General features: G+C 60.5%; 5 protein-coding genes across 5 annotated transcripts in view; 3 read left to right on the top strand and 2 right to left on the bottom strand.

Moving 5' to 3' along the window:
• Nucleotides 1-1,646: 1,646 nt before the first annotated feature.
• Nucleotides 1,647-2,591, bottom strand: VOLCADRAFT_56034 (uncharacterized protein; the record flags this gene model as incomplete). The annotated part of the gene is made up of 2 exons (XM_002946337.1): nucleotides 1,647-1,874; nucleotides 2,367-2,591. 2 exons carry the CDS (start codon nucleotides 2,589-2,591, stop codon nucleotides 1,647-1,649), a joined length of 453 nt encoding a protein of 150 aa, XP_002946383.1.
• A 528-nt stretch (nucleotides 2,592-3,119) lies between these two features.
• Nucleotides 3,120-6,169, top strand: VOLCADRAFT_86601 (uncharacterized protein; the record flags this gene model as incomplete). The annotated part of the gene is made up of 4 exons (XM_002946497.1): nucleotides 3,120-3,128; nucleotides 4,174-4,492; nucleotides 4,663-4,727; nucleotides 5,471-6,169. 4 exons carry the CDS (start codon nucleotides 3,120-3,122, stop codon nucleotides 6,167-6,169), a joined length of 1,092 nt encoding a protein of 363 aa, XP_002946543.1.
• Nucleotides 6,170-7,379: 1,210 nt separating this feature from the next.
• On the top strand, nucleotides 7,380-11,440 carry VOLCADRAFT_86600 (uncharacterized protein; the record flags this gene model as incomplete). The annotated part of the gene is made up of 6 exons (XM_002946496.1): nucleotides 7,380-7,699; nucleotides 7,809-7,896; nucleotides 8,039-9,400; nucleotides 9,704-10,078; nucleotides 11,109-11,232; nucleotides 11,367-11,440. The coding sequence occupies 6 exons, from the start codon at nucleotides 7,380-7,382 to the stop codon at nucleotides 11,438-11,440; spliced, it is 2,343 nt and encodes a 780-aa protein (XP_002946542.1).
• A 1,120-nt stretch (nucleotides 11,441-12,560) lies between these two features.
• VOLCADRAFT_86599 (uncharacterized protein) lies at nucleotides 12,561-19,564 on the bottom strand (the record flags this gene model as incomplete). The annotated part of the gene is made up of 10 exons (XM_002946336.1): nucleotides 12,561-12,647; nucleotides 12,887-12,976; nucleotides 13,633-14,492; nucleotides 14,767-15,012; nucleotides 15,378-15,521; nucleotides 16,280-17,861; nucleotides 18,257-18,317; nucleotides 18,464-18,612; nucleotides 18,835-18,948; nucleotides 19,463-19,564. The coding sequence occupies 10 exons, from the start codon at nucleotides 19,562-19,564 to the stop codon at nucleotides 12,561-12,563; spliced, it is 3,435 nt and encodes a 1,144-aa protein (XP_002946382.1).
• Nucleotides 19,565-20,203: 639 nt separating this feature from the next.
• Nucleotides 20,204-22,868, top strand: part of VOLCADRAFT_86598 (uncharacterized protein) — a gene marked incomplete at both ends in the record, with an annotated part of 6,800 nt that continues 4,135 nt past the window's right edge. The window contains 3 exons of the mRNA XM_002946495.1: nucleotides 20,204-20,445; nucleotides 21,171-21,653; nucleotides 22,267-22,866. Of these exons, the coding sequence (XP_002946541.1) occupies nucleotides 20,204-20,445; nucleotides 21,171-21,653; nucleotides 22,267-22,866 (1,325 nt within the window). The remainder of the gene's footprint in view (nucleotides 20,446-21,170; nucleotides 21,654-22,266; nucleotides 22,867-22,868) is intronic.

Here is a 22,868-nt window from a genome sequence, read left to right as displayed (position 1 = left end):
TGACTTCCCGGTACTTGCTTAACTTAAGCAAGTACTCTTTTGGACAAGTGAAAAAAATTCTTCGCTGCCCGCAACTAAAGTAACTGGAAGCTCCGCACGCTGTACGGCATTTTTTCGTGTCCACGTAATCCATCTGTTTCGGCGGAGGCAATCTTATCATTTTTCATCATCGAGCTGCGGTGCAGTATGGATGTCACAAGAAGTCCGAGGAACACAGCCCGACATATAATAGAACCCTCCCGTAGAACCTAGAAATCAGTTGGTCCTCCGGCCTAAGGTTACGGCCCCGTGGATCAGCGACGCATCCCAAGCCCTCCGACAAAACGTTTCAATCCCAAGGACGCCCTGAACGCCTCCTGGGCCCAAGGTGCAGGCACTTTCCGCGGTGTCCGCGGTGTCGATTCGTACGTACACCACGGTATACCAGACAGCAACAACCATCAAAACCGCGGCTGATGGTCAACTCAGCCACTAAATCCTCAGCCCACGACATCAAGCTCAATCTCAGGCCACTTCTTACAGATCTCGTCTCCTCCGCGAACCCCCCTTGCGAACTTATGTGCTATCATTGTACATCGTCTTGAGCACGCGGCGCTGCGCCTAAACCTGTGATGTCTAGCAACACCTGCAATTCCAGATGTTGCGTCAATGAATACTGTCGCCAGTCCCTACTCCCCCCTACTCCTTTCGATCAACAATGGTGCCTCCCCTTGCACCGCCGTGTTCCCCGTAACTCCCCGTAAGACCCTCCGTCCAGCGACTAATCCAACACCTTATTGCCCTTCTTAAGCGCCTCTAGACGCGCGCGCACTTCCGCGGGCATCTCGTCGTCGTCATCCCCGTCAAAGTCCGACGCAGGCCGCTTGCGACTGCCGCCGCTGGGCCCTGGCCCCGGTTCCCCATCTGGATCACCCCCAAAGCCTTCCGCCTGCTCGCCCGGACCCCCTTGCCCCCATGTCGTCCGGTTCTCCGCCAGCTTGGCACCGTCCTCCTCGTCCAGCGGCGTATTCCACCATACGGGGCCACCAAACCTGCAAGAACAAAACACCGGAGTCAGATAGATGTCGTGTAGCAGCAACTCAATTGCACGGGGGAGAAGGCCACTGAAGAGCTTGGTGGGCATGGGTGTCAGGGTGGCTCCAGGAGACCCCCAAGTGTAGCAGGTTGGAGGGAGAGCAGCTGCCAGCAGCGGATTTCCGCGCTGTATAATACAGTTTTGAACTTATTCGTGTGTGAATGAACACGCATGTGAGTGCCTGTAACTCATCCACCCGTTCTTCATCTAGCCACATACAGTACATTCATCGGATAATCGCCAGCTGAGCGCCCAACAAGGCCCCATGCGAGGCAGGAGGACCCCTCCTGCAAAGCCATGAGCTTCAAAGTTCAAGGCCCGCAAACAGGCGGAGCCCACGGCCTGCACGGCTCGGAGCACCCGAACCGATAACTATTCCAAAGTCGGCACGTGAACCTGCCGCCTGGCCCAACCTCCAAAAACGCGAGGAACCCACATCGCGGACCTCGCGTGGTGGAATGGGAGAGCCATCCCAAGCGATATGTCAAGTCTTATGTATGTGTTATGTATGTCTCCAGCGTTGCCGCTGTGCAGCCCTCACTTCAAATCCTTCCTGGTTTGCACTTTGCACTCACTTGCCGTCGCCCGAAGCACATGAGATGCAACCCGTCTGAACGTCCGGCGTAATCCGCTGCTGCTTGGCGCGCGCCCGCAGCGGCACACGACAGTGGCTCGTCGTCCCAAAGTTGTGGTTGCCCTTCTGGATCGCCAGCATGGAGCACAGGATCTCATAACCAGGTTTGCGCCATTTTGCGATTAAGGAACCGTCCGCCACCTTTTCGCGAACCAGCCACTCGAACTGCGGCCACAGCGGGTGGGGACCCTTAATTGTGCGCGTGACAGATATGTGTAGGTTCCCTCCGCTTCCAGGCGCATCACACAACCCCACGAGTGCTGCCCCCGGTGTCAAAGCACCGGTCATTTTCTTCGTTGGTTCGGCCCTCGCTGGCTGCCACGCGGGCGCCTTCGTGTACACGGCAGGGCTATGCAAGACACCCTCGTGCATGCCAGAGCGTCTGGAGCAACCCTACGATGCAAACTACGCAAAGCGCATTAGCGCATATAACCTGCCGCACCGTCCCCTGGGACGCAAACTCGGGCGAACGCTGGTTCAACGTTCAACGGCGACGCGTGCCGGCATCTACACAATTCCACACTAGCGCGATGTATAACACACGGTCAAATGAAATGCCCACACGCAGAGCTGGTAATCATGCCAGATCTTCAGTGTGCTGACAGCTTTCTAACAAAGGTACATATTGGATCATACAGGTACTACAGGTATACTTACCAACTCCCTTGACATCACTTTGCGCTGATACATCAGGTCATATATAAATCGGTTCTTTTCCCAATGTAACCGATGAATCTTCCAGGTTAACTCTGTCTTCCGTTTGCCCTCGTGCTCCTCATTGACAGCTTCCTTGAGCTGCTGCTCAAAGTCCTCTATGACCTCCTCGATGAGCTCCCAGCCCTCTGGCGGCTTCTTCCCCTTGAGCTTTCGCCGCAAAGACATCCCTAATTGGTTTAAATGTCAATACAGGGATGCTGCACTTTGCCTTGGGGCCTCCACAGCTTTATTTGTACGTGCTGTGGAACTAAATATCTCGAGGAAAACGAAGTCAGACACGACTTGTTGGCCACTAAGTAAGCAATTTGTTTATATGTGTCGTTTTGCAGTAATCACTATTAACAGTCCTCGGCGCGTTGTGGTCCTTGGGTCAAATCCGTTTCTGTACGCATAACCGTCTTACAAGGGAAAGACGTGCAAATTTGGAAACTATGAATCCACAAATTTTAAAGTGCGTGGATGCACCTATCTAATGCATGGGACCATTTTCATCTTGCCAACCGACTGGGTTATGGAGCGTCGAGGTCGTTAACGCGTCGGCCTCCGTTGCTGGTGTCGTTAAGCGGGGTATTTTACGTTAGGCCTTAGCCAAGCTCCCGGTTCTTTTTAGGCTTTGCCGAAGAACTGGGAAACAGCACATCTTGGGTGCCCGGCGAGGGCCGAGGCGCTGGCGTTAGGGCCGAGGGCGTTGCCATGGCAGAGGTGAGGATACTTATAAGGCCCGTAGACCTATGCTTTTAATCAAAAGTCTCAATGGCCACCTGAATTTTGCCAGCTCAACCTACCTAGTTTCGACTTCCGTGATATGGGTTGGGAGCGGTGGTATGCCTTCAATATTGCTCTTTAACGTTGTCACGCTGGGGCTCCATTAAAAGGCATCCAAACGTCAAACAAGTTCTTTGCGTCACGTCCGATGCGCCGGCCCGCAAGTGGTGCCTCTGATGGCAATCACATGCAAACTGTAGGCAAATTGTCCAATTGTCCAATTCAAATATATGTGGCTCCTCTTAATCGGTCGTCAACCGCTTTGCAGCAGGCGTCTGAAGTGGAGGAGTACAAGGAGAGGATGCGTGCTGCGGGGCGGCGAGCTTTGGAAGAGTTCCGCCGCCAAAAAGGCGCGGCAGCAGCTAGGAGCAAAGGATTGGTGCCGAGTCCTGGACCGGGGTCGGGGGCTCTGCAAGGGTCCCCGACAGTTGAGCTCTCGACATTTCGTGTATTGACCCAGCCAGCAGCCGCCACGGTGGGACCAGCCCTCCAACATGAGCCCGCCGAGGTGTGAGGGGATGATATGGGGGAGGGGGAAAGGGAGCAGCCAAGCAGCCAGCAGGGGCTGGCAGACCAGCAGGAGGCCATGTGGTGAGAGGCGCACTTTGAGGCCCGCAGCTCCTATTGCCTTCAAAGCTGCAGTTCGTTGCGGAGAATTGCAATCTAAGGCTTGCACATTTCCCGAGGCAACACCAGAAGTTCCTACTGGTGCCCTACTGGATTCGGTCCATCCATTGATTCAACGGAAGCCCCGTGTCGTTTCGTCTCATCTTGCACTTTGTGCCGTACTCCCCGAGGACCTACGGCCCATGAACTTCTACAGCACTTAGGCCTTGCCTCACCCAAATCGAATACAGCACTTGGTCGCGCAGCTGCCACAAGCCCCTTTGCGGTGACAACTGCTGCCTTTTCCTCACACACGCCCCACCCCAAAGTCCTCACACACACGCCCCGCCACTCCCGGCCTGTCCGCTGGTCCCAGATGCGTCTGATGACCCCCGCGGTGGCCATGGCCAGCACCACCCTGCCTGTCCTAGCACCGGGCAGCTCCTGCCTGCCTCCGGGCCCCTGCCCCCTGCCCTCCTCGCCCTGCTCCGTCACCTCCGTCACCTGCGGCGCCCCCAGCATCAGCAGCCTGGCCTCCACTTGGGGTGTGGCCGCCTCCGCACCCAGCACGGCCCCCTGCGACAGCGCCTATGGGAGCCCTGGGCCCAGCCCCGGTCCAGGATACCCGGGGCGGGGCCTGGGCCCAGGCACTGGCGCTCGCACTGGCCCGGCATTGGGTTTGGGTCAGCTGCCAGGTCGGCTAACGGGAGCCGTGGAAGAGGAGGAGGGGGAGAATGCACGGCTGCCGCCGGGGTTGGATGTGGCGTCTTCTGATGGAGGCGATGGCGGAGGTGGAGGCGGCGGCAACAGCAGCCGTACGAATGGGGGTGCTCCGGACCCGTTCATCGACATGCTGTTGTTGCAGGTATGGAAGCGCAGGACATGGGTAGCCGGGTGCCGGGCAGGTACAGGTATTGTAATGGATGGCACGTAAGTATCGGTGGGAGGGTGGGCAGATGGCGCAATGCTGCGCATGTAGCTCGGTACGTTGTACTTTGACAGGGTCCTGGGCGGGTGGTGGGATGCGGCTGGCTTGGTCACTGGACATTAACATCATCATCAGCAGCAGCAACGGCAGCAGGTACCGTCCCCTGAATTCCCAGGGGCTGTGGATTCCTCTTTATGGGCCCCCCGGGCAGTAGCGGTGGTGGTGCGGCTGGGGTAAGAGGAAGGGGTTTTACACGGGGGCTAGCAGCTCGCGATTGGGGAGGGAGCCCTCAGCTGCGGAGGTGACCCCAGCAGCGGTCTTACGCACGCACATCCCCCTGCTATTCCGGAAGCTGCCATGCGCGTCCAGTGTAGCTCAGGGCGATTGGGTTTCATCACTTTGACTGGAGGGAATGAGGGAATGAAGCGATGAAGCGCCGATGGCTATGATTGATGTCATACAACAATGCCAGCTAGCTTGTTTCTCCACGACATGGCCGTCTCTCTTAGCACATGAAGCTGGGCTGATGCGGCAGCGACGGCTACATCCCGCGAGCGAAAGTACAAATGTAATCCCCCGCCGCAACCCCCTTGGGGCTTTCCTTTCAGAGTTGAGAAACGGACGTCTTAACATGCATAAAATTACGCAAACATACACGAAGACGGAAAAGCAACAACGTTAGGTAATATGCGTCCACGTCTCCTTACTCTTCCCCCACCCGGTATGTTGGGATGCACGCGCACAGGTACAGGCGCTTGGTCGTGAAAAGGCCTCGTTGGCGGCCGACAACGCAGCTCTGCGGCAACAGGTGGATCAGTTGGAGGAGCTGGTGGGGCTGCTGCTGGCGGAGAGGGAGAGGCCGCGGGGGCAGGGGGAGGGGGCGGGGAGCTTCACGCAGGGGGCGGAGGTAGGGGAGGTGGGTTTTTACGACACGGACGGTTCATACGGGCGGTCGCCGTCGCTGCCCATGCCACTGCTGGAGCCCGGCGACTGGCAGCAGCGGGGGGATCGGCCGGACAGTGCTGGGGGATGTTGCGAAGACGACGAGGGTGTGAATTGTGGGAGTGGCGCTGTGTGTGGTTCCCCCGCGGAAGGCGGTTCGCGGCGGTTCGAGGAGGAGGAGGACCAGGGCCAGGGCGGAAATTTGTTAGTGGATGGTGGCTTGAGAGATGTGGGCACGAGACCGAGCGGGAGCTGGGAGGCGCCGCGCGAATGCGTTGTCGCGGAGTGCAGCGCCGGGGCGCCCCGATCGCGGGTGGTCTTGGAGGCAGGCAACCCGGACAGGGGTCGATGTATAGGCGCCGGGGAGGGGGAAAGCAGGGGACGACATGGGGGTGCAGGGGGGGAGGAGGGGCTAGGGGCGACCATGTCCGGAGCCGGGGTGGCTGTGGTGATGGAGGGCGGGCCCTTAGGACCCCCAGGTCCTCTATTTAGTGGCACTTAGGGCCTCTGGACAGCTGTCTGTGCGCCATGGTCGCACCGGGGGTTTGGATTGGTTTTAGGGTCTATGGCTGTCTCAGAAGTCTGGTTGGACAGCAGCACGTAGTGCGGGAAACGTGCTCGTTTGTAAGCTGGGCCGACGGCAGGCTTTTTGCAGGGGTCTAGGCGCATGTTTATGCGCGGAAGCCTGCCCGCAAGCAGGACAGCAACTGGCGCCTCGAGGTTTCTTGGCAGTTGGGCTGATTGCGCGCAAGACGCATTGAGGATTGCGTCCTCGTCATGTAATGAAAAGCCAAGGCTGGAATCGAGCGCCTTGGCGAGCCTGCATACGTAAACCACATTGCAGCATGTTCGGCCCGTTGTGCAACGCTTTCCTGCTAAGCTGACAGTGTGCGTTGTATCTCCTCGGGTGAGGTTCAAGGTGTTATCCCAGCATAATTTGCGTGTAGCGGAATGAGCAGAGCTCGGAAGCGCGGGGCAAGAACCTCCTTGCATCGAAGCTTGTTACAAAGCATCTGTATTTGTAACAGCGTATTTATGGCAGGTTTACGTACAACATCATATATCACATCACGGCAACCAAGCCAGTGCGATACAGAAACGGGGATGTGCTTATCGACATTACGGACGGAAACTGGCCTACCCATGGCTTCGCTGTTTGTTACTTATTAATTAATAAAACCATAATCTTGCGTGGCATACACTTGCACCTCGCTTTTACAGGCGGCAGCAGCATCTGTGCAACCCTCTTAGCCCGATAAGCATCCACCCGATAGTCCTGCAGTGGTTGTATTCTTCTTGATAGAAAACGCTTTGTGGGTGACTCCCTGGAGAGGGCGGCTACCTGCCAGCAGCCTTCCCGGGGCAGCCTGCCAATTTTGCGCAGGTTAGGGGCCAGTTCTCTCAAGGATACCCCGGTACGCGCGTTTCAACATGTCGTTACTATCTGTATCTTGGTCACATGGTTGAGGCCGCTACATATTGCGCAAGCTGCGCCGGTGGCTACTGCGGCCCCCGCAAATGAAGCGGCCTCGTAGCTCTTTCTCCTATAAACTCCGCCCTCATGGCTGACCCGTGTAAACCTTTGCATGTTTTGTGACTTGCAGTTGCTACATTTCTTCCCTGCAAGGGATGGCTAGGTGAGGTGCCACCTATCTCCCTGCTGCTGCTTTCGGCACCTGTAGCAGTAGCCGGCGCATAACCTACGAAAGGAAATGACAAAGGGAAGCGCACGCAGACGGTCCAAGCAACAGCTTGGTGCCGAGGCGCTGGCGGAGTTGAAGGAGGGCCGTGTTACCCCGTCTCGACCAGAGTGGTCTGATCGCCGGCCTCTGAGGTTCTGGCAGCCCTTCAACGACTGGTGGCGAAGTGAGCTCGATCGCTTGGGCAGGCGACCAAACGCCCAGGAAATCAACGGCTGGTATGAGGTTCATGCGTACGACCTCTGGAAGGAGGACGCGCCGTCACTGCAGGAGACGCGCGTGCATGCAAAGTGCCTCAGGAGCTTGCCCCTGGTCCGGGACTACTTCCGAAAGTACGTGTACATATACCCTCACCCTTCCTGTGTGCGTGGCGGCTGCCTTGTCCGTGCAGCATCATCCAGCTTGCACAAGCTAACTCCCGCGCCCCGCAATATCTTGCAGCTACCGCGCGAAGAAGCGCTCTATTGGCGAGCGGTTGGCGGCAAATCGGCAACGTCGGAGGAGTCTCACGGACCGCAGACTTCCGCTGGTGGGTTTGGACGCAGTGTCCGGAGGGCTCTCCCCTTTCCCCCCTTCTTTACCTTCGCTTACCATCGCTTTGAAACCATGGAGCCCTCGGACCACGGAGCTCAACCCCCCCATCCCGATACCGTAAATGCCTCATGCCGCAGAACTCCACCTACATTCCTGGCGAGGGATTTGGCTACAGGGAGGACGGCGAGGACGGCGACGACGTGGACGAGGGGGAGGAGGAGGACGAGGACACGAGTGCTGCCCACGACCCCGACCAACCAAATCACCACGAGCCCATGGACGCCGACCCTGGCGGCGTCTACCCCATGGGTTTGGGCCTCGATGTCGAGGGATATCTGTCCAGGGACCCCACGGGTGCTGCGGCGGCGGCTGCCGCCGGCCTGGCGCAGTTTGCCTCCCTGCGCGGCGCCAGCGGGGCCAACTCAGTCGCTGCGGCGGCTGCGGCTGCCGCCGCCGGCCTGCCCTTGGAGCTGCTCCACTCGGGCGTACCTTCCCTGCAGTCGTTCATGGGGTCTTCCGCCGCCGCGCTGGGCTCGGCACTTTGGTCGTCCGCCGCTGCCGCCCAGCCGGCCGCTGTCCTGGATGCCGGCCGCCAACACTCGGAACTACTTCGCAGCCTCACCCTGCAACAGCTCCAGCAAGCAGCGCTGCAGCAACAGCACCACCAGCACGCGCAGCAGCAGCTAGCGCTCGCAGCCATTGCGCAGAACCTTGCCCTATCCCGCGCCGCGGCGGGAATCCCTGGTATCCCGGGTTTCCCGCACCACGCCGCGGCACTCGTCCAGCCGCACAGCGCGTACATGTCCGGCAGGGGCCTGGACGAGCGGCATGCCATGGAGGAGGCTGCGTACCGCGAGGGCGAGCAGTACCGGGTGGAGAAGGAGGACGGCGGTGCAACGGGCGGAGGACGGGACGGCCGTGGCGAGGAGGAGGAGGACGAGGAGGGGGAGCAGGACGAGGAGGAGGAGGAGCATGGAACCGTGGACTTCATGGAGCTGGTGGCGCAGCAGGCCGCGAACCTGGGTCGGGGCAAGCGCAAGCGCGGCCCGGGGTTGCTCGGTCGGCGACAGGATTACGATATTGAGGGCGTTATGGGTGGTCGCGATGCGGAGGGTGAGGGGGAGGACGGCACGGATACGGAGGATAGGGCAGGGGCCCCGGGGAGGGCTGTTGGCGCTCGCCGGGTCGGTGCAGCTCAGTTGGCAAGTCGGCAGCGGCGGGGGGCACGGGGCGGCGTCGCGACGCTGAACGGGTTGCCGGCGGCGGCGGTAAAACACAGCACGAGCAGGCGCCAGCCGGTGCGGGCGGGCTCCGTTTCTCCAGAGCCTGCTGGCGGTGGTGCGCGGGTGGGGGAGGGGGATGAAGGGCGCGAGGGGGACGGGGAGCGGACTGCTGCGGCCCTGGCGCTTGTGCCCTTGGAGGACATGCAGGTGCCTCCGGCGCTCGGCTTGGAGCCTGTGCCGCGTGAGGCCCTTGTGCGCCTGGCGCACGAGGAGCTGGTGGAGCGAGTGCTGCTGCTGCAAGCGCACCTGCAGCTCCTAACCCAGCAACAGCACCTGCAGCAGCAGCAACAGCGCGTGGAGACGCCGCCGCCACCGGCGCCTGAGCGCCGCGCGCCGCAGTTACCACCGTTGCAGCATCAGCAACAACAGCAACAACAGCAGCAAAGGCAGCAACGGCCCCAGCGCGGACAACACCAACAGCAACAGCAGGAGATGCTAGCGCAGCAGCCGCAGCATATCGCTGTGGCCATAAAGCAAGAAGAGCAGCCCACGCCGATGCCCACGCCCGTACGTCCGGAGAGCAGTCCTAGCAAGGCTGGAGGGCCCACGCGCGCGGCCTCGGGCAGCGGCGGCGTCCCAACGGAGGTGCAGCGCTCGGGCTCACCGGTCCTGGGCGGCGATAGCAGCGAACAGCGCACCAAAGCGCGACCCCATCCGCCTCGGGCGGGAGATCAGCTGAAGCTTCTGGAGCCGGCGGAGGCGACGGCCGTGTCCGTGCTCGCCGGGATCGACATGGCGCCGCAGGCCCCCATGGCACCGGCGCCCAAAGAGGCGGCGAAGGCGAGTGGCGGATTCCGTGTTGCCGGAGGTGTTGGTCGCGGAACCGCGGTGCCCCAGCACTCGCGCAACGAGGGCGACAGCGGGCTCCCGGGCCTTATCCAGCCGGCGCCGCAGGTGGCGGAGGCCTGAAGCAGGGCGTCCTGATGATGACGGCTCAAACGTACCATGTGGCCCTACTGGGGCAGGGTCATGTGACACTCTTTTGAGACTTTGTGATCTTCTCTTGTAGAGTTTGGTAGGCTGACGGTGGGTGTAAGTCTGGGGATTGCGGCGTCTTGAATCGGCGTCTGGCGCCCCTACCCTAGCCTCCCATTTAGGTGCTTTCATGTCAGGGGTGGAAGTGGCGGTGGGTCGAGATTGGCGTCTGGGGGAACTGGATTCACGCGGCGCGGGGGGGAAGCAGACGCACCTGCTGCCCAACTGTACGTCCTGTTCTCTTCCTTTGTGCGTTAATACCGGCATCTCCTTGCCTTGTTAGTGGCTCCGCTCTATGGGGCCTAGAGCGCTCCTAGGGCAATGCGCTGGGCGAGGTCCCTCGTGTTGACATGTCGGTGGGCGGGCGGACGGGTAGATGAAGGGTGAGTGGGTGAGTGGATGAATGGGCGATTGAGCAATCAGGCGACGCAGCTCCCCAAGGATTATCTGCCCCGGTACGTTGAGTGAAGAACGACACGTGTTCCGGTGCTACAGAGCGCAGGTTTGGAGCCGTCGGTTTGCACGTGTCCGATTTGATGAACGGCTGGCGAGATGTTGGGAGGTGTGGGGGAAAACGTCCGAGGAAAGCCCCGGCTACGACTGGTGGTGGTAGAACTGTGCGAGTCGCGGATGGTGGTGGCTGGAAGGCCGAGGTAGGCTTGAGGCCACGTTATGATGTGGGTCGTCGAAGCTCTTGGGCGACTCTATTTTGATGTCCAGGAGTTGCCGCATCGCGCGGGCCTCAGAGTTTGTCTGTGCGCTGTTCCTTTCAGTCCCCGGAGGTGAGGAGGTGAGGGCGAGACCGAAGGGGAGTCCAGGGGCTCCCCAGGACCTCTCTTCGCGATGATGTGCGAGAGGAGGGGCACGTGTGCACGTAGGTAGTAGTGATGGGGGCCACTGTCAGTCCTGTTTAGCTTGTTGCCGCGGGCTTTGTTTGCACCGTTTGCAGCTCCACGGCGTTCTGAAGACTTCCTGGGTAGTGCAGCAGGTGCGTGTGCAGCGTGTGGCGTGGCTGGGCCGGCCCGCAGAGGCCTACCGCGCCGCCCGGTTTGTGAAGGGCAGGTCCGGCGGAGGTGGGGTCATCGTGGGGGGAGCGGCAGGCGGTACACTTTGGCGAGCGGCTCTGCTGGGTGTGGGGTGGGGAAAGGAGAGTTACTGTGCTGGGGCGGCAGCCGGCTGCCGATTTTCCTCTTTTGCATGACGGCAGGCAGTGATGGCGCACTGGAGCACCGCGGCGAAGAGGGCGCCTTGCCGCGTGCTGAGAAGCACCCGGGTGTCTGAGGCGTGGGTGGTGATTCTGCGAAAAGTATCGTCGTCGTCCTCCTGGTGTTGGTAGGTCGCGGAAGGTCTCTGGGCTCGCGTCATACTCGGTTCAATGCAGGCTTGTGTGTGGGCGTCTGCGCAGGCGGCAAGGCACCTCGCAACGCGACCGCTTTGTCGGGCTGGACAGTGGGGGAGTTCGAATCTGTGTGTGGTGGTCAATGAGTTTGGAAGTGAGGGGCGTTCTGTCTGAGCGGAATGACGCCGATAGCCTCACACGCTTCCTGTCGTTTTCATTTGTGGGTGGGTATTATTATTGCTGGGTTGTGGTGCTGGCTTGCTGGCTATATGCTTTTTCACCTGCACGGTGTTGGGGTGAGCTGGGGTGCATGGGGGGGGGTCGTCCTCGTGCGTATCTTAGCGCGTTTATGAATTGTTACCCGTTCACAACTGTTTGGGGGCTGATAGATTGGGTTGGCCGCGCTGCTGACTCCGCTGCTGACGACGACTCTGTACGGACGCCCTGATTGCCCCCTTTTCCCCCCTTTTTACATACTCGTAAATGATTCCCAACGTGGCTGCTGCGTTTTTCGATGTTTGGCTTATTAATGCTTTGAGACCGCTTATTTTGGCGCATATCGCCGGGGAGATGGGTACATACATCTCGCGTTCATGCGGGCCGATGATTGCGCCTTGGGTTAGTTCTGTTGACCCGGTCGGTCGGTCGGGAGTGTCCCCCTGGGCCCTCAAACTTTAAAGCATGGAACCCATTTCCAGTTTCTCTCCTCTCCCTGCTCTTCCCCGACCCCCTGATGATTGTTCATCACGAGCCACGTCAGTTGAAATACGTCGGTGTGGAAAACCCACCCGCTGTGCTGCACACCTACGTATCTGCTCAAGATGGAAACACGTGCGGTCTGCACGTAAACTTTAATTTTCTAGGGAGGACCCCTCACACAAGAGGCGCGCTTTGCCGTCAGGCGAGATGGCGAAATGCGCTGCTGCGTTGCTCTAACCTTGCATGAGTAAAAAGGGGGAAGTGGGGAGGTTGAAAGCTGGGCGGGAGGGAGGGAAGGGGCTGGCAATGCCTGAGGCAACACGGCGAGGCTGGGATGCAAGTCTGCTCGCGGCTGGTATATCTTCAGACTTTAGCCCATTTGCCTGCAAGTGCTTGCTCGGCGGCGCCTACCATGATATTGCACCATGCGCGATGTGTTCCCACAGCGAGCTGTTGGACAGGGGTGGGGAAGTCCACCACAGCGGGGTGGCGGATCGTTGTGGTTTTGTGAGTATGTTGGTATACTTCAGCTGGCATTGCATTTCGTGACATGTCGTGCTTTCCGAGATTACTGCTTCACGCAGGGCTTTTGGCTTTACCGCACACTGCGGTTGTGGTGTGCGGTGCTGTGCGTTGTGCAATAAGGCGATGGGTAAAGAATGTAACACGTGACCTGGCCTCGTTCGCACCTTCTTCACCGCCTCCGCCGCAAGTTTACAGCCCTCATTCCATTCCCCGGTGCGGGGAGGTTGCACTACCACAAGAGGGCACACGGGCCCCTGTGTGTGTGTACATTCAGGTGCCTGTTGCATCATCAGTGTACATACATACATACATACACACTACGAAAAGCAAACCGCATTCCTCCCTAGCTGGTCATTCGCCCCATTCCCATCCCCTGTGTCCCATTCCCCGTACAATGATGCAGACAGAGGCAATCCCGCAGCCAGGGCAGCCAGCCAGCGGTCAGGCGCCCGGGGCTGCACAGGTGCCCTTGCCTCGCACTCGCTGAACCTCCTCACGACAGTTCCCCCTTCAGAAACGGGCACGTCACCAGGATGACCCGTCAAAGCAACCCCCCCTACAGCGCAGTTCTCGATCCTACCGCGGACCGGGAATACAATCACACCCCGTACGGTACTGTCGATGAGCTGCCACTGGAGCTCCGGAGCCCCCACCGGCACCCACGGCAAGGAAAATGCTCTGATCGGCCATCACCCGGACTGTACCACACCACCACTGCCACTACCGCCACATCAAAATCCTGACGGAGGCCGCAAATCCAAACACAGCCCACATCGCCCAAACACAGTTGCCTCTGCGCCCCGCTTCCTCCTTTTCACGCGCCCGCCTTGCTGCTGCCGTACAGGTCCACAACCGTCTGCAGAAGCCGCTGGCTCTCCAGCCCGCAGCTAGCGGCGTGATCACTCCCCACCGACCCCGCGGCTGCCACAGGCAGGTTGCGCACCGCCGCTCCAAGCTCCTCAACCGCCCCTAGTAATCCCTCCCGCTCCGAACCCGCCGCAGCCAGTGCCGTACGCACGGGCTGCAGCTTCACCACCGCCTGAGCCAACTGCAGCGCCGCAAGGGCGGCCGTGTGGAGCGGCAAACAGCCAACCGTCGTAGCCGGGGCCACAGCCTCCGACCCCGCCATGCTGCGCAGCAGCGCAGCTAAGTGCCGTACAACTGCCGTAGCTAGCACCGGGCGCTCCGTCAGCAGTTGCACTACGGGTCCAAACGTTGACCTGTACGGCAGTATAGCCATAGCGCCGTCCGGCTCCCCTGACGCCGCCGCGGCGCCAGCCTCAATGCCACAGAGCGCCGCTGCCGCCGGCAGCGCCTCCGCCAGCGGCCCCGCCGGTGGCAGCTTATCTCCCCCGGGCTCTCCCACCGCGGCGGCACACAGCCTAATTAGGCTGTAGCGCTGCAGCCGCGCGCCTCGCGCGCCCGCTGACGTCGCCTGTGCCAGCGGCAGCGCCGCCAGCTGCGGCGCCAGCACCAACAGCAACGGCGCAGCGCCGCCTAGCTGCCCCAAGCCCATCACCGCCGCGTCCACCAGCGCGCGCTGCCGGGCCCAGCTGGCCGTCAAGTCAGTGCCCTCAGGCGATATCACCCTCAGGCCGTGCTGGGGTCCGAACAGCAGCGTCAGCAGCCAGCTGGCTGCCAGGGCCGGGTCGGGTGCGTCCCTCAGTCGAACTAGGACGACGTCCAGCAGTCTCCGCGCCAGGGAGGGCGATAGGGCGGTGGAGGACAGGGCGGCGGCCAGGGGCTTGAGCAGGGGCCCACCCAGAGCACCTGGCGGGCGGGGGGAGAGGGGGAAGTGTACACTACAAGTCAACGGCCAAAGCACCAACCGCCGTACGAGTCCTGGCAAAAGAAGAGTTAATAGGTTCAGTGAGCAAGCAGGAAGGTAACGTGATGTATGTATGTAAGTATGTATGCGGGGGTGAGGGCGGGGCCGGGGGCTGACTTCCAATTACTCCGCCTAGGGTTGGCGGTAAGGGTGTGTGCAGGAAGCGGGGTAGAGGGGTCCCTCAACCCCCCCTCAACCCCCCCCCAACGCCCTCACCCGTGTGGTAGATGAGGTCCACCCCCAGCTCGGCCACCTGCTCAGGCAGCTTGGATAGCGCTCCGGGAAGCACCACCAGCACCTCACCAGCAGCACCACCTGCCCCCACAATGGGCACCTCCGCTGACGCAGCTGCGGCGAGCTTGGCCGCCGCCGCCTTCGCCGCCTTGGCCGGCAGCTGCACCGCGAGCAGCGGCGCCAGCTGGGGTTGCAGCTGGGAGGACAGGAACTGGCACATGGGGGAGCCTGCCGGGGGGGGGGTAGTAGGGGGCCAGAAGGGAGACCGGGGCACGTGTATGTCTGTATGTCAGTGTGTCTGTCCGTGCAACCACCGCAAGCGAGCTAAGGATGTCGGAAGGGAAATCGCGGGGCTCAAAGTCCGACAAAGACCACCAGCAGTGCGTCTGCGAGTAGTCCGGACGGGACTCCCTGGACCGCACTGGTGGAAAGGAGGGAGGGGCTAAACAGTTCGGGCGACACAGCCCCAGTGCGGGGTCACGACCGGCAGCAGCAGCAGCAGCAGCAGCAGTAGCAGTAGCAGTAGCAGTAGCAGTAGCAGAAGCAGAAGTCAGCACGCAGGCCACAGCACCCGCGGACAGGCTCCCGCGCACCAGGTATCGCAAACCGCGCCGCGTCCAGCAGCAGCGCCAGCGCGGCGTACGACACCTCTGCGGAGCCCCCACCGACCTCCCACAGCAGCTTGGGCAGCGGCTCCAGCCAACCACTCACCACTCCCTCCGCCAGGAAGAGACGACCTGGGGGCCAGGTGGAGCAATACAAATAGCAGTAGCAGCAGCAGCAGTAGCGGCGGCAAAACATGGATAGACCCCAAGGATGAGCAAGAGGAGGTCGAGAGTGGGGCACGTGATATGTACGGCGGAAGTACGACGGGAATGGAGCCGGTTACACGGGTGGGGTGACTTGCATGTGCATATGCATGTGTGCTGGCGGGGGGGACCTCCTCAAGATGTGGCCATTGCGTTAAGCTCAGCGTAGTGGTGGTAGTGGTGGTGGACCGCGAGTGCTGAGGGGCAGCAGCAGCAGCAGTAGCAAGGACAACACAGCGTCCAGAGCTCTCTCCGGCGCTCCACTCACGACTTCCAACCGCCTAACGCCTAACTTCCCCCCCACCCCACGAAGTCCCCCTCCCCCCACCCCACCCCACCCCGCATAAAGTGTGCCCCAACCCCAAAGTTCCCCAAATACACACACACACAGTCCTCAACCCCAATCGTGCACAATCACCCACATTCACACATTCACACCTCTAGCGACCTTTCCCTTGCCGGCCCCACCACGCCGGTGCCGCTCTACCGCTACCTGACCGTCACATCATGAAGAGCCGTACATAGCAAGTGCGGGGGGACTCCATACCTAGGGCATCATCTAGGCCTTGGCGCCTCCGCGTTCACCCCCCCCCCTTTCCGCGGGTTTCTCCACCGCCCACAACCCACCCGCCTCCCCACGGGGGGTCTCCCTCCCCCCTCAGGGCCTAGGAAACCAACCCACCCACCCGCCACCGCAGCTAGCAGCAACGAATGCTGGATGCGAATACACGCCAGGCGGGCACCCGACCGCGGAGGCTGCCGAGCAGCAAACTGCGACACCGCCGACATTAGCCGGGCCGCCGCGGCGTCGTCCAACTGCCCCAGCGCCGCCGACACCGCCGTCAGCACCACGTCAGCGGTGGCCGCCGACAGGCTCTGCCCCGCCGCCGCGCCGGCCCCGCTAGCATCGGACAACGTCCCCGCCGCTGCCGGCAGCAGCACCCCCTGCTCTAGGGCGCCTGCATAGTACGATACAAGCGCCGGCACCCAGGGCAGCGCCGTCGCCGCCACGCCGCCGCCACTGCCGTTTCCCGCCGCCGCCGCGGTAGCTCCGGAAATCTGCTGCGGCTGTCCAACGCCGTGCCGAGAGTGCGCCAGCAGAGGCAGAAAGCGGCCCAATAGCTCAGCGCTCTGCAGGTTCAGCCGTACGAGCGCCTCCGTCACTGCCGCCGGCGGCTTCACCGGCGGCAGTACGGCAGGGAAGTGCGCCGCCACACGCCGCGCCGCCACGTCGTGGAGCTGCTGCGTCAGCGCCAGCCGCTGCTCCCCCAAGAGGGGAGGTCCCTGCCCCTGCCACACACCCTGCCGCTGCTGCTGCTGCTGCCGCTGGCGGGGCAAAGGTGGGTAGGTCCCCGTCCAGCTCAATCCATCACCACCGCCAACCTGCTGGTCGTGCGGCTGCGGTGGGAGTAGCAACCGCTGGATGAGACTGTTGCATGCAGCCACAATCATGGCCAGTGCAGTTGCCTGGTCAAGCTCCGGGGACGTGGCCAGCTGCGCGGGGTTGCATTCCAGCCAGCAGGGATCCATGAGCAGGGACACCAGCCGCAGGGCGCTGGCGCGCGCGTCGGAGGCTGCCGCCAGAGCCGCCGCCATCGCCGTGGGCGCGCCAAGCACCCCGGCGGCCGCGGATCCTGAGGCAGAGGAGAGTTCCACTCCCGCGGCCGTTGCGGCCGCCGGGGACGTCACTGCCGCCAGCGCCGCCGCGGCCGCTGCGACGCCCTTGCCGCCGCTGGCAACAGCGGCGGCTGTTTCTGTTGTACTGACGCTGCCACGGCCCTTCTTGTGCCGGCCTTTATCTACGGTGCCGCCGGTTGCGGCGTCGCCGCCGCCGGGTTTGCCACGTTTCCGCCCCGCCCGGGTCGCTGCGGCGGCTGCATGAAATAGCTCGTCCAACTGCCGTAGAAGTTCGTATGCCGACCGTTGCGGCCGCCGCAGGCGGTCAGCCCCTAGCGGCGCACCAGGACGAGCAGCCAATGACCGCGTCTGAGCCCGCAGCTGCTGCTGCCGTACACTGCTGGGACCTGGCCCAGCCGTCGGCGCATCCACGGCGGCGCCAACCGGCGGCGCCGCCGCCGCACCGGGCGAGTCCTCATCTGGAAATGCGCGCTTCAAGAAGTTCGTGAGTGCCGTCAGCAGTTTACTCAGCGCCGCCAGGGACTGCGCTCGGATGCTCCGACCTCTGTGCGCTGCCGAGAAGATGTCACAGAAGTGCGCCAGACAGGGCGGCAAGAAGCCCTTCACCACCAGCTGGGGTACGTGGTCCATCTGAGGGGGTTGATGGCACACGTGGTACATGGCCGTGTCAGGAAAGGAACCGCGAGAGAGGGAGGGAGAGAGGGAGGAAGCGGGGGCCCCCAAAAAAGCAGTCGGCGTCGGCCCTCCAGAAGGCGGACGGGAATACCGACGTGGGCTCTCAGATGCGAACAAGACTCATCTGCCAGTGTGTGTGTGGGCGGCTAGTGTGAAGTCGTGGCATATGGGCCAGGGATGGGATTCCCATGCAGGCCCTCTCCCAATGCCGTCCCATCTGTGTGTGGTGGGGAGGCCTGCAGGGGGGTGGGGTGGGGTGGGGTACACCTGGGGCCCAGCCGCAGGCTGCAAGGGGCAACTGGCGCCCCACCCCCGATTACCCAGAGCTGGTGAGGGGTGGTTGCACCCACCATCACGTCCAGGAAGAGCAACGCGTCGTTGCGGATGTCCAAACTCAGGTGCGTCATGGCGCTGTGGGTAGTGGGAGGAGGAGGGGGGCGACGAGGAGGGCGGAGGTTAGCCGCATACCCAGAACTGGTCCAGACATCAGAGCAGCGGGGGGGGGCCCGGCAGGGCGGCAACCGGGGGGCCACCCAGCAGCGCCACACATCCCTCACCCGCAGATGTGCGCCATGACGACGGGCATGAAGGGACGCAATGCGTCCTGGCCCAGCAGAGGCAGCACGCTGCCGTGGAGTAGCTCCCGCAGTGCTGATCGGACGCTGCTGTCGCCATCGACGATGCGCTCCGCCAGCGTGCCCATTACCTACCGCAACGGTTAGGATGAATGCGATGGTGGAAGGGACCGCCATCACATTTGCTCATATTATAGCAGCAGCACCGAAACCAGAAACCTTGAGTGAGAAATGATATCGTCTCAGGAAAGTGTGTGAGCGCCATGTGCCAGAGGATGGTGTGTAACGGGGTGTTAGGGAAAGCGTTTTATGATCGACAGGGGCAGGGGAAGATTTGGACTGGCGGCGCGTACCTGCGAGGCATGGAGGCGTAGCTGCTCCGGATGCCTGCCAAACAGGTCCGCCAAGCCGACAAGCGAGTGCCTCCTCGATTTGTCATTGTGGTGTGACGTCTGATTCAACAGCTCCTGTGACACGCAAGGCAGGGTTGTCAAGTACTTCCGCCGCCGGCGAAGGCGTCAATGTGGAAGGTTCGTAGTTTAAGAATGTTGTGATATACCTTTAATGTAAGGTTCTGATAATTCACTGCGACATTGCTGCGGTCCTCCCGGACGGCTTGGTTGGGCAAGTTGATGCTGCGCGACTTAAAATCTGTGTCTGTCTCATTTTTTGCTTTTGGGAGCTTTTTACCAACTTTGTGTTTGACTCGCTTAAAGTCGACACCTACGCCTGGGTTACGTGTTTTCTTTTTCAATTTACCCATTTCTAGAGATCCTCAATAATCAGAAGTTTCGCCAGCCTAAAAGATAACCAAAAAAAAGAACTTGAGTTTGTGCTAACCTTTGGGAGGGACGATGTACAGCTATCTAACGGTCAAAACAGGAAGCGAGAAATTTGTACGGGAGCTCCAGTGAAGCATTGATTATATCGGATGCAGGTTGCAATACTTCTGTTGTTCCAAAGAGAATTTTGGTGCCTAACAGCGCGAGGAAAGACTGTCATTCCGGGACCCGCAGCTCCTGCCGACGTCTGGTGGCATAATACTCGCGTTCTCGCGTAGATGCCAGGTATAGTGAGATACATGTTGTAAGAGTTCATTCACTATAATAAGGTCCGTTCTTTTTGTAGCAATATCTGCCAAGAAAAGGCCGACGATTTAACTGAGAGGCCTACGTCCGCTGCAGTGATTTCATGCGCGATCGTAAGATTTTAAAGAAACTTATACATTATTGAGGCACAACCCCTAACCAAACATTGGACTTCTCAGCTTACAATCGTTTCGGTGTTTCCGTTAAGCTAACGGTCGTTTGAGGGTTTTAAAGATCGTAGTGGTAAACTTGCGCGAGTATGCCAATTTTCGTTTTCCATCTCCTAAAACACAGTTCATTGTCATGGGCGACGAACGTTAAGTTGCCACAGACTGAGTTTGAGCTCCTGTCCATGGCGCGCTTGTGCTCTAAACGTTCCGAGCTCACCTTTAATACAATCTTGCTCTTCCTCATTTCATTGAGTTGTACTGTCGAAATCGTTCCTGCCAGACCTGTGTCCTATTCTACACGTTCGTTCGGTCTGGACATCCACAGTACAGGAAGGCTATCAGCGACATCTAAACCAGCCCAAAGCCCTGATGAAGGAATACCCGGTCTCCTGAACCTTTCCACTTTACGGCGGGGCAACGTCTATGCGATCAACGTCCACGGGAGCACCTTCCGCCTCAAGCTCATGGACTTGGCTCTCTTGCAGCAATCGCACAAACAGCTGACTGCAGCTTCGATAATCTCTACCTTACGCGCTGCTTATCCTGACGAGAACGTTGGCTGGACGTGGTTTGCGGACACATACAGCGAGGATGGCTGGTACCGACTGGAGATCCGTATCGACGAGACAGCGCCATTCCCAGATATCATCAAGGCCCGAGCCGCTGGCTTTGCGGAGGGCACCCTGCAGGGACCGCACCTATACAGGTGGGGCTAGGAGAGGCGCCGCAAGCAGGTGGCGCAGGAGTTGTGGATAGGAAGTCACGAGTCCTTTTACCTGGATCGGCAGCCCGGCCGTGAGCACATGGTAATACTCCTTACGGGCGAGGGAGGACGTGTTTCGCGCCGTGTACGGGCTCTGGTCTTCTGGCGCAGCTCCCCGGCCCCTCCCCGTCCATCCCTCCCCTCGCTGTCCAGTTCCAGTGCCGGTCCTCTCCCCCAACCCTCCACCACACGCGACGGGCGGACTTCCATCGCGCTGCGCGCACAGGCGCCCTTCCGAGCCTGTTCGCCTCGGCACGCCTCCTGCCACGACCGACCCGCCCACCCGCCGCTGTGTCCACAGGGCCCCGGGCCAGCAGGGCAACAACCGCCCTCAGTAATTTCCAAAGGCCTCTGATTCCGCAGTACACACGTGCGAACTGACGTACATACATACACGTATGACATGTCGCCCCAATTTTGATCGATTTCAAAAGCAGCAGTCTTAAATACTGCTTTTTCATGTTCATTAATGCCCAGAGGCTTTTGTAAGCTTTTATCAATTTTATTATTATCGGTCATCAATTCAATTAATTTATATTTATTATGTACGATTCCGCCGCGACCCGGCGACCTCCTGGGTTCACTCCCAGCGGTGTCGGATTACACAACGCACACATACATACATATATACAGACACACCCAGTCCTGGTGCCTCTGGTGGCCTCCAGGTACTGGACGAACTACCGGTTAAATGAGTACCGCGGCCGAGGAGAAGCGCCATCCCAAGAGCTGTACGACTGGTTTGACGAGCAGTACGGCTGGATGATGCGGCACGTGGAGAGGGCCACTGGCTGGACCGTCGCCATGCTGCGCGGGAGCACCCCGCCTTTGCCTGCTACTGCTACTGCAACATCTGCCAACCCAGCTGCTGCTGCTGCTGCTACAGCCGCCATTTTGACCGCGACCCAGATGATCGGAAATACGGCAAAAGCGGCGGCCTTTGCCGCCGATGGAGCACCCAATTCGGATACAGAGGGTGCTGGTGGTGGCGGCGCCAGCTCTGACGGCAGCGCTGACGGCGACATGCTCTGGTCTTTGGACCGGCGTTACTGGGTCTCCGTGGGCCTGGTGGCCGCCCAGTTCGAGGGCCTTACTGCGGGGTTCTGGTCCTCTGTCGCGGAGCCGCATCGCAACATGACCTGGCATGAACTGTGAGTGCCGCCCGTGCTGGTGGACAGAAAAGGGGGGAGGGGCCTGGGGGGGCCTGGGGGGGGCCCCTGAGAGAAATGCTGCCAAGGAAGGGGTAAAGATGAGTACGACGAGGATGAAAAGCATCACAAAGTAGTAAGTCAAAGTAGGTGGTAGCGGTCCGAGGGCCGAATCCGGGACAAGAAAGGGTTTTACGAGTCCCTATGTATGTGTGTATGTATGTATGTATGTATGTATGTATGTATGTATGTATGTATGTATGTATGTATGTATGTATGTATGTATGTATGTATGTATGTATGTATGTATGTATGTATGTATGTATGTATGTATGTATGTATGTATGTATGTGTGTGTATGACTTAGATTACACTGTGGGCTGCGAGAGCCGGGGGCCGAAGCCGAAACACAGCGCAAGGGTCAGGAGCATGTATGTATGTATGTATGTATGTATGCATGTATGTATGTATGTATGTATGTATGTATGTATGTATGTGTCTCAGCTACGTAGACAACTGCCATCACCCGTACGTTGCGTGCAACTGTACATATATACGCACGCGAATGGGTTTGGAGATACAGCACTCCTCCTGAGCTCTACGACTTGCCGTACAGCTATGCCCTGAATGCAGTCGGTGACCTGTACGAGCTGAATGTGCTGTTCCCGCCGTCCGCCGAGCGACCGCCGCCGCCACCTCCCGGGGCTCCGCCGCGGCCCACGAGGACCGGGGAGGACGCCGCCGCCGCCGCCGCGGGTCGTGCAGCTGTCGCGGAAGGCCTCGTACGGCGCCGCCACTACACCCCGGGGCACGGCGAGGTGGGCGAGTACGGGTACGGCGAACTGCTCGACTGCTCGGCCATCATCAAACTCGACACGGGGGTCAGTAACGGCTGCACCGGTCGCTTCGATGACGATGTTGGCGAGGGCGATAAGGTCGATGTCGATGCTGACGCCGCCGCCGCCGCCCCCTCCCTGCGGTGGTCCGAATTCGGATCCAGTCACGAGTCCGGCGGCAGCGGGGGTCTCCGTACGAGGACAGGCCCGGATAAGGCCCGGCAGCGGAGTCAGATAAGCGACCCGCGGAGGAAGCTGAGTCAGGTCGGGGCGGGGGAAGCGGCAACAGACTCCAATCCGGGGGCGGGAGCCCGCAGGTGCCGCAGGAACTTCTGGGCGGCTCACAACACCTGGCGGCCGTACTACGACATGGTCCGGTGGT

The sequence above is a fragment of the Volvox carteri genome (assembly GCF_000143455.1).
Source record: "Volvox carteri f. nagariensis unplaced genomic scaffold VOLCAscaffold_3, whole genome shotgun sequence".
NCBI lineage: Eukaryota > Viridiplantae > Chlorophyta > Chlorophyceae > Chlamydomonadales > Volvocaceae > Volvox > Volvox carteri.
The sequence above is the reverse complement of the archived record's forward strand: the minus strand, read 5'-3'. Positions and strand labels throughout refer to the sequence as shown.